We start from the raw sequence: 15,691 nt of genomic DNA on the forward strand, positions 1-15,691 counted from the left end.
TTGCTCATAATTTGTGCCCTGCCAGTGAATTGTACCTGTGATAGGCGTTCTTGTGTGGCTTTAGATTGCACACGCCATTATTGTTTGCTGTGTGCGATTCTATGCTTCGCAACTAGCATTAAACTAACATTATGCTTGAATCGATGGTAATTTGAATAACCTTTCGTAGCTGCAGTAACGCACCAGTATAGGGATCCAAAATTATTATACCCAATTCCAGCACAGCTTTACCACAATGAACATAATGAACTCTAAACAAGAAACGTTTATATTTAATAATTATACTTTATTAAACATTAAGATATACACAGTACATCATGTAAATTAAACTAAAATTGAAAAGAAAGATAAAAACATACTTTTTAGAACATATGTCTTTGACATGATTAATCATCACTTTATTTTACACAAGAAACAATAAGATCATTACATTTATCAACGGTGATTATATTTAGTAAAAATAATATTCTACAGTAAGGAGTACAATAGAACATAAAGTTTTCCCATCAACGATTACAATGTTATTACTGTCTTGCGGTAACTTACTGGTATTTCAGAGTAATATTTTTGTCCTAATAGCCAGTATTTTACTTACCTAAAGATACGTTATTTGACATTAGTTATTCGAGTAGTCTTAATGGTGATTGGATTTGCTATAGATAACGATATTTACTTTATCAAACAACTTAAGCTCATAAGATGTTGGCATTTGAAGTTTTAATACTGATCCGTATGTGACCTTGGATTTGTTTTTACTCTACCAGTTCTTCCAAAAGTTTCTTTGATTTCTCTGCCCTCTTCTTATGAACATGTTCTGCCATTTTTGTGGCGAAATTCTTTTGGTTTGTGTTCTATACCGTGATTGGTCCATAATTGTTCTGCTATTCTGTGCTTTATTATAATTTTTTCTTGCATTTTTCGTCCTTGAATAATATTTCGAAGCATATTGCTTTGGTCTTGATTTCACTTGAAGTTTTCCCTGTCGTGTCTTTTGTTGCGTCAATAAAGGCTGCTGGAGCTGCTGTTGTTGCTGAGGAAAAAACTGTTGTTGTTGCATAGGGTTGTTTTGATATCCTTGTTGTAGAAGCCCGGTGCTTGGGTCCATGAATGTATGGGGGCAGCCAGGTGGACACTGATTCACGCACGGGTTGGGACAGCCTTGTGGTGCAGCCATTGGTTGCATCATTTGAGGTTGCATCGCAGGTGCTGCCATCATTTGAGCTGGCTGCATCATCGTCATTTGAGGCACTGGCTGTTGCTGTGTCAATGGCTGACAACCAGGTGGGCATTTGTTCATGCAAAGCATTGGGCATGACATTTGTGGTGGCTGAGCCGGCATAGTAGGCATAGGCATAGGCATCGGCATTGGCATCGTGGGTCTTTGCAAAGCTGGCATTTGTGGGGGAACTTGCTGGCAGCCTGGTGGGCATGTTGTTCCTCGGCATGGTTGTGAGCAAGGCATCATTTGTGGCATCGGCATCATTTGTGGCATAGGCATCATTTGTGGCATAGGCATCATTTGCGGCATAGGCATTTGTGGCGCAGGCATTTGTAGTGGCATAGTCACTGGACATCCAGGAGGACAGTTATATGTGCAGTACTGTGGACAGCTCTGGGCTGCAGGTTGAAAATTCGGTAATGTGACTTCTTGAGGTGCCATCATTACGTGAACGGCGTCGGAAGGAATTTGTTCATCTTGAATTTCTGGAATTCTCGCAGTTGCCAAATGATATCCTAATCGCGGATCAAGGGTTGCACTTGGAGCAGGGGCAGGTGGGGGTGCGGGAGGTGCATTTTTTCTTGCTTTTTCACAGTTAGCCAGGTCTCGTTTCTCTTGTTCAGGATCATGAACTTTTCTTGTTGTCCCTAAAATCAAAGACTATCGAATAAATTTCAAAATTTGACTTCGTGATGATACGTGATCAATGAAACTAGTGATGTTTAATTGTTTTACCTGCATGTTTATTCTGAAGTTCTACCTTATATTCCTTTTGAACCACATACTCGTATAAGAAAAAAGAGTCATTTGATAAAGGTATTGCTGTAAGTGTCTCGTGAAGCAAGCAAGTAACTACCTGGAATCATTTGTCCATTTTCGTACACACACCAGCATGTGGTTCTTGTGTATGCATCACATTGGTATACTTTGTATGTGCCATCTGGATTACATTTTGGCTTGGCCCATTCTGGCGATGGTCCTTGACGCTGCAGTTCGCAGTGACTTAGAGGTCTAAATTGCGCTACTCCTAAAAGAGAAATACAATTGTTAATCTTTCGAGTTTTTGGTTTCTTTTTGTGGAAACAGGGACCAATTTTATGTTACATAATCAAGAAGATGGCATTCTTTAAATGCCTACAGCTGATTATTAGAAATGGATCAATGTAACAATGACATAATCAATTGAAAGCTTTTCAAACTACCCCCAGAAGCACTTGCTGCCCGATAGGTACTTAGAACTCGCAATTTCTTTGCATTTTGACGAGTTTAGCCCAGCGACCGAATGTACTTCAGACTACTCAACAAAGATGTCATTATTTTTGCAATCTAAGAAAAAGGAAGGAGGCATCCTCTGCCCCCCTGGGAATTCCTATGAAATCCGCCACTGGGCTGAAAATTCAGCGCAGAACAGCTGAAGGAAGGTATATGTATACTCTAAGTCTCAAAAATGTGAAATTTATCTATTGTTAAAGAATAATTTGAATCAAATAAATCCCTTGTAAAAAATTTAGTCTAAACTGTTGACCATTATATTATATCTGCTTTATTTAAATGTTTTGTTTTGTTATTATACATACTACATATGTTGTATTACGTTATTAAAGTGACAGGGAATTTCTCTACCTTTTAACTTTTTTAATTTTTTTTTTACTTTAAATTTTGAACCCCCCCTGGGAAAAATAAAAGTCGGCGCCTATGCTGAAAGTTTGTCGACGAAGCACCTCTAGATGACAAAAACTACTCTTTTTTGTATAGGAATATATTTCTAAGTGGATGTGATCACTTTCCACACCCCACGGTAGCGACGGCCTTGCTAGTTGGGGCAGATTTATTACACCCCGGATGAGACGTTCGTTGTCTATCAAATAATCGCCAATTCCCGTTTTCCTTAAAATAGATTTTTTAAAAATCTGTCGTAACCAAAATGCACTTACCGGTTTTTAGAAGACACCCCAATGCGACCACAAAGATAATCATTTTTGAAGCAGCAGTTGCAAATCTGCAAAATAATCACGTTACAGCACGACAGATGGTTGGAAGCGATTTTTAGTTTCTATTTCATTAACATATTTAACAAATATTTCTACCAATGAATTCATAATTAATTCCTTAGCATCTTAGAGGATACCTGGTATGTAAGAAACAATTGGGAGAGTTTTGACACGAGGCTATGCTTAATACTTTGTTTATTTGAGATTGAAAACGTGATCTATCATAACAGTTCTTCCTCTTTTCCAGCCCAAGAATGAAGCATTTTGCTTTATTTGATGCAAGTAAGAATCTGCTGCATTCTCTAAACGTTAATTAGTATTATCCAGTTTTAATCCTATACAGACAGGAAATCCTTGAAGTATGGAGTATATGCTTGCAGCCTTACTGGGTTTACAACTGCAGCGTAAAATGTGCTTTTCGGAAAAGTTTATTTTCGCAAACAGCATCGCATATTTAACAAATTCAACTACAACTTGTCCTACAGCTGTGCGTTCTAGCTGCCTTACTATTGATCTTCATTCCACAAATCGTCCTTAACCCAAGAAACAACTGGGACAAAAGCAACTTACCTCTGCTTCTTTCAATGAATAGCTCCTCCTTTTTTTGTTTAGTGTTTATCACTTATCATAATTTTCCACTTAGACAGTAGTAAATATTTGCAAGATCGTAAAAATCTTTTTGGTACCTGTAGGGTCTCTCATAGGCAGAGCTGGTGTTTCCACTCAAGTGCTCTGAGATCATACAAAGAAACTACAGCGATATCAAGTCGTCCGTAAAAACTACCGAGTAGGGATTGCAATAGCTTCGTAGTTAAGCTGCTGGAAAAAGTATAATGTTTCCGATGATCTTAGGGCTTTTTGATTGAAAAGCTGCGTCGATTCTGCTTAGAAAAAGCTTGACATCAAAACGAAAGTATTTGGAGTTCTCGAACGTTATAGCAACAGGTTTTTCTCCAGGACTTGTTTTACCTACGAAAAAGGCCTTACCAACGGGGGATGATAAGTACCTGGACGTCTCCCAACCTAAAAGTATACTTTTCCTTCTCCTTCAATATTTCTCCTCCGCTGTCACATTCCCTCTCTGCAACTTGGATTCTCCTTCCCAGTATCTATCCATTTTCACTCGTGCAGCTTTCTCAGAAAAATAGATTCAGAAAAGTCTAGATGTTTAATATCAAGGTATTAGTAGAAAGTGTAATAAGATGTAAATATTTTGAACACCGTCTAGTTTAATTCAATATCTGGTGAAATCTTCCTGCTAAACATTGATAAAGAATAATTGATGATGTGACTGAATGATGGAACCCTCATTTCATTGAAACTTCAGAGGTTGGAACCTAATTTCTTAGCTTTATAGCGAACGAAGATGCAATACACTAGGTTATTCGAGAGAAAGCAAAAAGGATCTCGAGCCATATCTTTGGCGAAAAAACGCACCCCTAAATTGCCTTAGGCCAAATTGTAACCTTCGTAACATTCCTAACTATAATTAGGGTAGTATAATACGAGAGCCAATGTTTTATCGAGTGACCAGTAACTTTCCAGCCGCCAAACGAGTTAACTTTTCTGCATGCCCTGGTACTGAAAGGATTGAAATTTGAGATGCCGGGAAGCAAGATAAGATACTGCGCTGTTTCTCTAGTTTTTCGAAATTCGCTAGGAAAGCTTAGTAATCGTGCTTGTTTTTACATCACATTCTCTATCTGTGATGTTTACACGTGAACAGCCAAAGTTCTACTGCAGATGCACAGGATAATGAGCTTTATCATGACACCAGTTCTGAGTTACTTGCTTTATGATACAGAGATTAACCTCTTGTCCCTGCAGCTTTACTCTAAGAACGTCAGCATATATTGCGTCTCAAAGAACTAGCTTTAGTTTACATCAAAGGCTCTTTCCGAAGCATTCGCTTCTACGCAGACGGACTACTTTAAACATTGAGAGATAAAGACCATTGTTCTGTCTGAAGCAATATTAACATTTCACGCGAAAAAAAAGCGGCAAGGCAGTGTACCAAATCAAAGAGTAAGAGTTTGTATAGTGATGTTTGATTAAAAGCAGGTGGACATCAGGTCGCTTGCTTAAAGATTTAGTCCATCACTTGAAATGGAATTGATATCTCGGACGTCTATTCGCACTCCAAAGCTACAGGCAATAAAAGAGGTAAGCCTTTTTAGCGAAAATAGAGTCTTTCTCTCGACGTCGTTGAAAGTACTCCTAATGTTTTGTTCCGCAAACATGCCCGTTCTTGCTCTTCTTCTGTCCAATTATGGATCAAATTTATGGTCTTCAAAAACGATTCTATTTTCTTCACAATATTTGGGTCTATGTTATGCTGTTGGTATGACGATATTTAACCTCTCTTATTTAAGCCATGTAACGGTCATATTCGCCTAAGCTGATGTGGATCATATTTAGTTTAGCTGATTTATTTGATTCAGGATACTTGATACAAACAGCCAACCATGCTTTCAGCTTTTGAAACTCAGTAGAGTTTTTTTTCATTGATTAAATTGAGTTTAAATTTGCCTGTTAATTTAAACTCGCGCATGCAAGGAGTAATTAGGGTACAAATCCCTCCCAGTTTTTAGAACCATGGCTCCGAGATTTGTTAAAAAATACAAAGACATTGGTATGGATGAAGGCAAGCAGATCCATTATATTTTGACGAAAACAATGTATTTCAAAATTGCAGTTTAGACCAAAAGACGTTCATTTCGATCATTCTCAGAAGTAGGGTTCACAATTGTCCGCTTCAGGTTAAAATTTGATGTAACAACTACTTGACAAACAACTTGAAAACTGCGTCCATTGATAATGAATAGCAAAGGAATTCAGGTAATCCGAGTAAGACCTTGAATTTGAATGAAACTCTTAGGTCAGTAAAAATATTGGCCTTAAATATTCATTTTATATCTTACTTTTATGAATATTTCTAATCCTAGTATCATTATGTTAATTTCTTTCTTAAAGATCAATAAGCACATTTGATGATACAAATGATAAATGAGATTTTAAAAAACATTAACTTTCATTGTCTTTTATATGTAAAATTTGGTTTTATTTTTCATATAAGTCCTGATAGGCTTATAATTTATCCCATGCTCATCTTTTATCAATCCTTAGAACTCATTAGGCTTTTTGGCCTTAATACTCATTAGGGTGGAAACAAATTTTGTAGTTTTAATGCAGAAAAATAAAAAATTGCAAAATATTTGGAAACAATCACTCTTCTGGCTCCACAATGGTAAATTAACCTTAGAAAATCTTTCTAGCACTGAATTAATAATTGTCCAATTAATTTGCCGGACAGATATTCCGCTTTATTCTTCTACTTTCATGGACAAGCATGTTTTTCTTACTGTAGAAAAAATAGAATCCAACCCATTATCAAAGGCGTTCAGTTTCTGTACTCTCAGTGCCTCAGTTTTTCCGTATACCACGGATACCCATGCAGTCTTTTAGACCTATGAATTCCGAGTATCTTTCCGCAAAATGCTAACAATGATGCCACTTTTTCTATTACATTCTTTTAATGATAGGAATATTGTTGTTTTTCCGTTTAATAATGAAGATAATAAGATTTCAATTTTGAATCACAAAAGTGCAGGATTCTTGATGCAAAAGGTAAGGGGTAGCAAATGATTGTTGTGTGTATGATTGTGTGATTATTGATAGGTGTGTGATTGCAACCGATGTTTCTTATAGACGGAATTATTTGATTTTAAAAAGCACCTAGCATATCAAAAAAGTAAAATTAAGAAATATTTTTTTCTTTGTATGAGCTACAATGGTATGATTTATTAAGATGCATAGAAATGAAAAGTTTCATGTCTATAGGCGAGATTTTTCATACCCACTCCACTTTAAATGTGCCAAATTCAAATTCAAATGAAGATCAAAATTTGTATATAATCTCGAAACCCTATGTAACAGAAAACAGTATAATATAGCCCCCCCCCCTATAAAGCCCTCTACGTGGTCACCCTATAGTCCCTTTTCAAATAATGGTAATATTAGCCTTACCGCGGGTGCCATTTGCCGCAGCGGTCTACAATACTTTTTCCCCAGTTTCTTGAGCCTTCGAAGAAAATGTTAATGTCGAAGAAAATGGCAGCAATGAATGGACGTAAAACTTCAATTTTTACACCTCTTCGCACTATTTGATCATGATATTTTAAGTAATAAGATAGGCATGAATTTTAGCTGAGTTGCTAAAATCTTAAGCTGTAGGCAGCTGGCAGCAGGGGTGCCCTGCAGTGGTGGCGCCAAGGGGGGTATGGCGGAGTGGGGTAATTACCCCCACTCTTTCCAAAACATGGTCTACATATTTCTTTCAAAAGCATATTAAAAAGCGCTAGGTAGGGTTGGTTCATATTTTCTAAGGAAAATTACCCTAGTAAAAAGCACTGAAACGAAGCAAAAGGGCGTGGTATCACTTGTCACGCCCATTATCCTCCCACTCTCCAGTAGCTTGCGCCGCCACTGGTGCTATGGTTTTATTTTTGTAGAGGCACAGGACAAGACAAAAATGGGAATGATTGTCTTGTGTTTGGCTCGTCGGCGTTTTTAAAAAGGGCATTTTTGTCTATAGGACCTGATGTATGTTTAGAATGGTTTAATTTTGCTTGGTTTAACTAGATTTTGAGGAGCACCAAGCAGTTTATCATCATAGCATTTCCCTGCAAAACTTAATTTATCATGTATTGCAGAAAGTAAGTAAATACTGAAATATCAAAGTTTGAAGGACCTTAAAGATCTCCTGGACCCACCCTACTGAAATCCGTTTTGCTGGCAAAGCTTTTCCTCACAAATAAGTTTTAGTTGTATCCCTGTCTGAAGAGCAAAAATTCGTTTGGTCTATGTCTTCACAATCTTAGATTTTTGTATTATACAATCCTGGAAAACGTACATAGGTTTAAGCCATGCAGTTATTCCAATGATTTGTTCCACAGGATTAAGCTAAATGATATTGAAGCGCTTCTATATTATTGACTAAAGACACTACGTCCTGACGCATTTTCATAGCCATTTAAACTTCCCATTGGTTGGGATACACAATTGACCTATTGTTTCATATCCAATCATCGACCTAGGGCTAATTTTCGATGTTTTTTCGATCATAAACGCGCTGCAAAGCTATATTGTTTGAAAACGGGGCCAAGAAGCTTGCAGATGCTTGACAATATAGGAAATTTGATTGGTCGATATCTTTAACATCACCAAATATGTCCAATTATTTGCTGCATGCAGCTAAAGTTTGGGAAACTTCAAACATAAAATGAGATGCTCAATGTTGTATGATGAAGCCTACACAAACAAGATGTAATTTTGAACATCGCCCAGCTCACTTTTTACAACATTTGAAGATGGTTCTTCTGATAGTGATCGATCCACTGTGTATCTGCATGCGAATATCATTTAACCTTTTTTTATTATAGAGGTATTCATCTTTCTTTTGTATTACGCTTCCATCCATCAGCATTTTCACTCCAACAGCTTTCATCTACATAGAACTATAGAACTACAATATCTTCCAAAAAGATATTTGGCGGAGAATATTTAGATGAAAAGCACACAATACGAATTTTCGTTGATGTTTAAAGCAAGGAATTCAAAATCTTTCACAAACAGTAAAAGACAATGTGTTTTCTTTCCATTTCATTTTTTGCACAAGTACCTGTTGCTAGTCTAAAGCATTGACAGGGAAAGACATGGCAAGTTAAGTTTTGCCTAGACAAAATGTAGGGCATCGCTATAAAGCAGAACTGCTTTTTGCTGAGCAGAATTCACAGTTGGAACCATCCACAATTAGATTTTGCTTGTATCTTAAGCTATTTTCTGTGGGTCATTGCTAGGGCGACTGAATTATTTAATATAATTCTTAACTGGATAAATACCTTTGCAACTGTATTCAAACAGTCACACTTTGTGTTCGGAGGCGACTAATTGCAAAGACAATAGGCGACACAGCGTCGCCACGTCAAAGAAATGCAGATAATTATTCTTTAATGATCAGAGTTTGCACCGCAGCGCCTCTGCCCCAGGAGGCTATACTCATATGTACCGCCAGCGAAATTCGATTACGGCTAGTTCGCAGCTTGTTAGACATACATTAGTTATAAGGACGAAAACATGGACGCACAGAAAGGAAAGAGGCAAAGAAAGCGCTCTCAAAGCTTAACGGCACTTGACGTAGCAAGAGGTCTGGCAAAGCTCCGGCTCCGGGCCCAAACCAGAGCCGGATTGAGATCGAGGAAATATACCCTGCCGAAGGTAAAGTACTTAATGACATGATGCATATATTTCTTTGCTTTTGACAATCACCCAACCCAAAGGAAATTGATTCTGCAAAGTAGGCTCGTCTTTTTAGATCGGTTTTTACTGGACACCCAGTAAACAATATTCTGTCCCTTTCTGCTCGGCAAAACTTATAGGCAGTCTATCAGTTAAAAGTTCAACAAAAAAACCTTGGAAAATGCCCTTAGTCAACTGTCAGTGATTACTATTCCCTTTTTTTGAGAAGGTACAAACCTCAACTTACTTCGAAATTCCCTTGATTATTAAGATATTTTAATTTGATTTATCAGTGGTATTTGGGTCATTCTCCCGAATGTTGACCTACAAGCTGTAATAGTGAATGAAAAAAAAAAAAAATTAAAATTAATAGAATTAAGTTACTTATGTCAAATTAAGCTGGCAGGACGATAGCAGCCTAGAGTAGGTGCTGTTAAACGTCTAATTTTCACTGTTGTACCTTTTTAATATACAACACCTTATCGTGGAGGAGTAAGACAATCGTAAACTTCAAAGTTAGAGCAATTAAAGTTGCTTTCAAATACGGTGGATTGTCTCTGCAGTTTCAGAGAATAGTTCAAAGGAAAGTTATCATTTATTGAAGCAAGCAGATTGATATTTTAACTCTTGCTTTCACAAAAGAAAAATAAAATAGATAGCTAAAAGTTTATTTAATTTCCAGCAAGAACTAACGCCGATATGACGTACTATGGATGTTAAATAGGATTGGATTGTCCTTGCCATTAATAGACATGGCCAGCCATTCTAAACTGTGTTACACAATGTATGAACATAGGGTCTGAAAAAGTTGTCCAATACTCAGCCCGTTTTTTCAATGAGGTATTTCATCAAAAATATACTTTACCCGTAGGCTAAGACCTGTGCGTGATTCCGTAAGGATGGACGCGGCAGGGATCTTTCATAGCAAACAAGGGTGTCCAATATGCCATCGGGTCAGCTACATATTGGTGTTCATCTTAGATGGACCGAGATGGCGAAAAATAAATGTAACCCTTCAAAAATTCCATTATCACCTGGCTTAGCCTTGATATAGAGTCACAAGAACTTTATCCTCTCTTTAATTTGAATTTAAAAATAAATGGCTCAACGAAAGTCTGATATGATATTGACGAATGATAAAGGTAGAAGGAAAGAAGGCAGATGACAATTCCCGGTTTTTCTCCGCTGTGCGCTTTCCTGCATGCCTAAATTTGAGTCGTTCCATAAGGGGAGATTGCAAAGTTTTTCACAAAGAAAAGTGGCCTGAAGTAATGTTGCTCGTGTAGAGAGAGAAAAAGTCAATAATTCTGTCTTTACACAAGCATTTATATGATTCAACAAATAATGTATTTGTAGTGCGTTGATTTTATTAGGAAGTACCAAAAAGCAGAGGAAATAATTTTTACTGAAATCGTTGGCAAAGAGTCAAGAGAAGTTTTACTGAAATGGGAGAAGCATAGAGTCACGCCCATATGCTTCTCAATTTAAGTAAAGCATTAGAAAGAAGCAAATCTCTTGACAGAATTGTCATGAGCATTCAAAACAATAAAAAAATTTACAATTGTCTTTGTTTACAGCTCCAAAACCCTCTCCAACATAATAACATAGTTAAGAAACTCTCAGCGTTGTAATTAAGCATTGAGAAACTCGATCTAAGAAACTAAATTCCGGATATAAAGTATCGTCACATTCCGAAATAGCCTTTCGAAACGGTCTTTGAAAAGTCATACTAAGCCCTGGGCTTACGTGATGACTTTACAAAGAAACATTTTTAAGAATATTTGAAATTGGATCCTATAACCCGAGCATCACGAGAATTAATTCAAATCAGTTAAATTATTCCGAATGTGGCCAAAATTCAGAAGTCTTAAAACAGACTTTTTATGACTCCTTAACGGAATGCCAGCTGCCTGGGTGTACCAGGGACGCAAAAGCATTTAGGCGGCATATGAAGTAACTGCAATACTGGTTTGTAAAGATGTTGCAAGTAGTTTTGCTTCATATATCGTTTCAGATAAAGGAAATAAACTTATTTTTCGATGTTTATTGTTAGTAATGGTAATACCTTGCTGGCATTACTGCTGGGATTATTGCTTTAAAAAGTCATAAGTCAAGAAAATTATGTGCATGAGTTTTCCTTCAAATCACTAGATGTTGCGAATAACAATCTGGGCAAAATTGCTTTTATTGGTACATATTATTCGTTAAGTTCTTCAATTGTTTCCTCTGAAAAGGCGCGTCAGCCAAAATTTAGATCTCCATTGATTCACTGATCTGATTAGATTTTCGCATATAAATTTGTTGTTGTCGTCCTTGCTTCATTTTGTTGCCAAGCAACCTTTTTTAAAATGGCGGCCGCTTTGTCGACATCACTGGGGAAATCAAGCCGAATGAATATATCACAAACCAATGTTTTTGACCAAGAAAAGCAGGTAAAAACAGGTTTATAGTGAGCTGAAGTTTTTCCTTTTTCCTGTTGATATATTTATCCTGAAGCCTTCAAAAGAAAGCATCATCAATGGTGCTTTTACAAAGATTGTAGGTTTTTTTAGGCCTGGCCCACACACAACCCAAATTGCAATTTCCTAGTTCAAAGAACCAATATATTCTTGATATTCCTAGCCTTCGAAATTTGTAAAAATATAACAAAGCAACGTGTCTTGAAAGACTAGAAAAATATGGTCGAATGAATATAGTTTGCAATTTATCTTAAAATGAAATGTTATGACCGTGTTGTGTTGATCTCGTCCGCCTTTTGCACCGCAGAAGGAGTTTCAAACAATGATTTGATTCCTTCGACAGAAAAATAAAAATTATATCTAATTCCGGCCAAAAATTCCTTTAGAAATTCGTCACTTTAGAGATTTGCATGAAATGTTTCTTTATTTTTTGGTGTGGTAGAATGGAAAAGGTCTAAATTTCTCGCATGGAAAAGTCAAGACTTTTGGAAGTGATTGCCATGCCATGTTGTTGATTTTATTCCAAAATTATCAAAAATTAAAGTGTATGGCATGAGATAACACATTCAGGATTCCCATAAGGAAATGTTTTTCTTGGTTTCAGTCAAACAATTTGTTCTCTTCATTTGATTGAAAAATGTATAAACATGTGTTCTTACAGAGTTTGGTTGAAGAAGACTTACCCCCCTCTATTGAAGGCCATCCTCTTGCTTGGGAAAAGTTTGGAGACGAGGAGGTGGAAAAACTGAAGAAATTGAATCCACCTGAATTGGAAAGGTGAGTGAAGCAATTAGTCCAGAATTGACAGGATTAATTTCTTTATTATTTTAAAAGAGGCTGTTGACAAGTTACTTTGCATTTTATTCTGATAGTCACAAGATCAAGGTACTCATCTCACTTTGATAATGAACTTTATTCAGGAGATGGGTTGTCAGAAAGTGTTTTGTCAAAAATTTTACAGAAAAATGTTCTGGATAGCAAATTTTGATGTATGTTGTGCTTTCTAGCTGTCATGATTTTATGGTAGCTGAGCATCATATTTTTATCTAGCAACCTTAACTTTGAGTTTGTCAAATCCATATTTAAGCCCGTTTGAAAGAAATATTTTTACTTATAGGATTACCCTCGTTGTGAAGGAATGTAAAGGCATGGCTGTTTTAGTAAATTTTAACAGTTAACTTTCAAGAAAAATGTATAAACATATGACAAAAACCATTCTAAAACTCTAACAGAATACTAGCTGAAAAACTGGATCTGAAAAACTTTAGAGTCTGTCTTGTGGATGGAGCAAAGTTGGACTATTATGTTGGAGGTTTCTTGTGAGTTTTTACGAAATTTGTGTGCTCTTTTTAAACAATTCTTTTGTAAAACAATATTATAGATGTTGGATCTGATTTTTTAGTATTTTGATAATATTAGTGCAGTATTTACAACTGGTTAGCACTCTGTAGTTAGTAGCAGTTCTGCGAGGAACACATCATAAAGATATGTGTGGCTCAAGTTGCATAACAATGGAAACAGTTGACAGAATCAGAAGCACTTCTGCCCTTATGAATTTTAACAAAGAAATGCAGCTAAAATATTTCAATTTTACATAGTCTTGAAGTTTCACTATGTTGTTATAAAACCTCTCATTCTCTTGTTCTGAAGAATTTTTATAGCTTTAACAATTTTTTATTTGTAGATATTTAAGTATGAGTTGTCATCAATATATTTGTCCTAATGTCTTTACTCATAATGATATCATTTTAATTACTTTTCAAGGTTTGCTGCAGAAGAAAAGTTTGATAACTTTCAAATTTCTTGCATTATGGGCTTACTAAAAGAGGCTATGACCAACTGTGAATTAAAGATGAGCCTAGAAAGAAATGTTCAAGAAATTATAAGCTATTTTGTTGGAACAAATAAGAAAAATTTAGAAAATGTAGTTGGGATGGAGAGATTCAGTGTAGAGCAGGCCAAAAAGATAGTAGATTTTGTCAACCAAGGGTGAGTTTGCAAGGCTTCTTGTTTAGCTTGTTATCAACACTGATTTGATGTTCTTGGTTGGCTTATCCAGTCATATTTCAACTTTCATTAATTAAAGCATACTCAGAACTTTATTTTCTTTCTAGAAAAAAATTTCTATGTTTTTATTAAACAAACTCTTTTTACTATTCCAGAATATTTCAACACTATAAATTGTATCAAAACTTATTCATGAACCAACAAGAGGAGGAAGTCATTCAAAAGATGGTAAATAGCAACTCATTAATTATGTACCTACATCTAGGCATGTTTTTGTTCAAAGTGGTAATTCACCTCTAATTAAATGAAAAATTTTTCAAATGTTTTTTTTGTGAAAAACATGTCAATGTATGACCTCATTCTACATTTTCTTGCAGCTTGAAATTGAGGTCCTTCCAACTGGCGATCTGCCATTTCCTCCACCATTGCATGAAGGAATGCCGATTGAGCTGTATGAAAAATATATTTCTCCCCCACCAACTCAGGTAGCAAGCCTAGAGACAGATGGTGGTATGGAAGAGGTAGTATTTTTTTACTTATCCTGGCTTGAAAATTATTTCATTCTTGAACTTCTAACTTAAGATTCCTTTTGCATATTTCTGATGCAAGTTTGAAAGTGGGAGAGGGCAAGGCAAATCAAAGACTCATAACATAAGATTTTGCAGAAAAGCTTTTGGCTTTGCAGAAAGTTGGAGGGCATCCCCTCTGTCCATCAACTGTTTATGCATTTTTTGTGTAAAATTGACAAAAAGTGATTATGACCACAAAATTCCATGGAGTAAATGTAGATTTTCATATTGCAGTAATCAGCCAAATATTTCTTGCCATAAAAGTTTGTAATACAAATTTTTACCAACAGGAGAACTCAAAAGAGACTGAAAAAGGCATTACTGAAGGTGTGAATTTCACAATAAATTTGTATCTTGAAAATGTATACTTTTTTAATATTATTCAGTACAATAGCATCAATTAAGCATTAAAATTGGCTCATTCTTTTGGAACAATAGTATACTTAGAAAATACCAGTAATTTCAGTATGATTAACTTATAAAAAAATTTGCATCCTTTCCTGTTGTTTTCAAAGGTGGTGAAGCTGAACCAATCTCACAAAAGTCTAAACACGAGACCTCAGCAGAGATGATTTTGAAAACATTGAAACCAGAGGAGATAAAACAAATTGTGGCAAGCGTGGCACAAGAAACCTTGGAAAATATAAAGGTAAGATTGAGTTGTTTTTTGCCTGCCCATTGATTGAAAGCAGAATATTCACTATATCAAAGATGTCATGTGGAATCCTAGTGCTGGTTCTAGAAATAACTAATAAATTTAAAATAATATATTTGACACGAGTCAAAGAAGCTTTTGAATGTCCAAATTTAATTTTGTTCTGAATAAAATTTTCAGAGCTCTAAGTTTATGGATATACTATTGCAAGAGTTTTAATCTCATATGCTCACTTTGTTTCAAGGTCTGCAAGCTTTTAGCATTTTTGCTAAGAATTATTCTTCAATTTTTCTTCAATTGGCTTGCCCTACCTAACTGTAAAAACTGAACTTGTTATTTTAGGCAGAAGCAGATATGAAAATCAAAGAGAGGGAAGCTGCCCTTGCCTCTAAAATTAACAAATTGCATCGAACTTGACATGCAGATTTTTATCTCAAATTTGCTCCTGTAAATTATTGATACATTTGTAAATAATTTGATGTAGATATTTCGTT

At 35.8% G+C, this 15,691-nt stretch overlaps 2 protein-coding genes across 6 annotated transcripts; one reads left to right on the forward strand and one right to left on the reverse strand.

Annotated features, from left to right (window-relative positions):
• Positions 1–250: 250 nt before the first annotated feature.
• Positions 251–8,855, reverse strand: LOC135696522 (uncharacterized). Of its 2 annotated transcripts, none has more exons than XM_089112346.1 (4): positions 8,562–8,855; positions 3,154–3,218; positions 2,076–2,246; positions 251–1,866 (listed from the first exon to the last, which is right to left on the reverse strand). In XM_089112346.1, exons 1-4 carry the CDS (start codon positions 8,714–8,716, stop codon positions 758–760), a joined length of 1,500 nt encoding a protein of 499 aa, XP_088968472.1. In that variant the 5' UTR covers positions 8,717–8,855; the 3' UTR covers positions 251–757. The 2 variants fall into 2 exon arrangements, with proteins under 2 accessions (XP_088968472.1, XP_065072009.2); XM_065215937.2 differs by lacking the exon at positions 8,562–8,855 and adding an exon at positions 3,781–4,453.
• Positions 4,785–15,680, forward strand: LOC135696524 (ciliary-associated calcium-binding coiled-coil protein 1). 4 transcript variants are annotated; one of them, XM_065215941.2, is made up of 9 exons: positions 4,785–5,373; positions 12,628–12,743; positions 13,199–13,285; positions 13,731–13,955; positions 14,129–14,201; positions 14,351–14,494; positions 14,833–14,869; positions 15,058–15,191; positions 15,540–15,680. In XM_065215941.2, the coding sequence occupies exons 1-9, from the start codon at positions 5,317–5,319 to the stop codon at positions 15,612–15,614; spliced, it is 948 nt and encodes a 315-aa protein (XP_065072013.2). In that variant the 5' UTR covers positions 4,785–5,316; the 3' UTR covers positions 15,615–15,680. The 4 variants fall into 4 exon arrangements, with proteins under 4 accessions (XP_065072013.2, XP_088968474.1, XP_065072011.2 ...); XM_089112348.1 differs by lacking the exon at positions 4,785–5,373 and adding an exon at positions 5,404–6,048; XM_065215939.2 differs by lacking the exon at positions 4,785–5,373 and adding an exon at positions 9,196–9,486.
• The last annotated feature ends 11 nt before the right edge of the window (positions 15,681–15,691 follow it).

The sequence above is a fragment of the Rhopilema esculentum genome, chromosome 14 (genome assembly GCF_057945365.1).
Source record: "Rhopilema esculentum isolate cy_ngs chromosome 14, ASM5794536v1, whole genome shotgun sequence".
NCBI lineage: Eukaryota > Metazoa > Cnidaria > Scyphozoa > Rhizostomeae > Rhizostomatidae > Rhopilema > Rhopilema esculentum.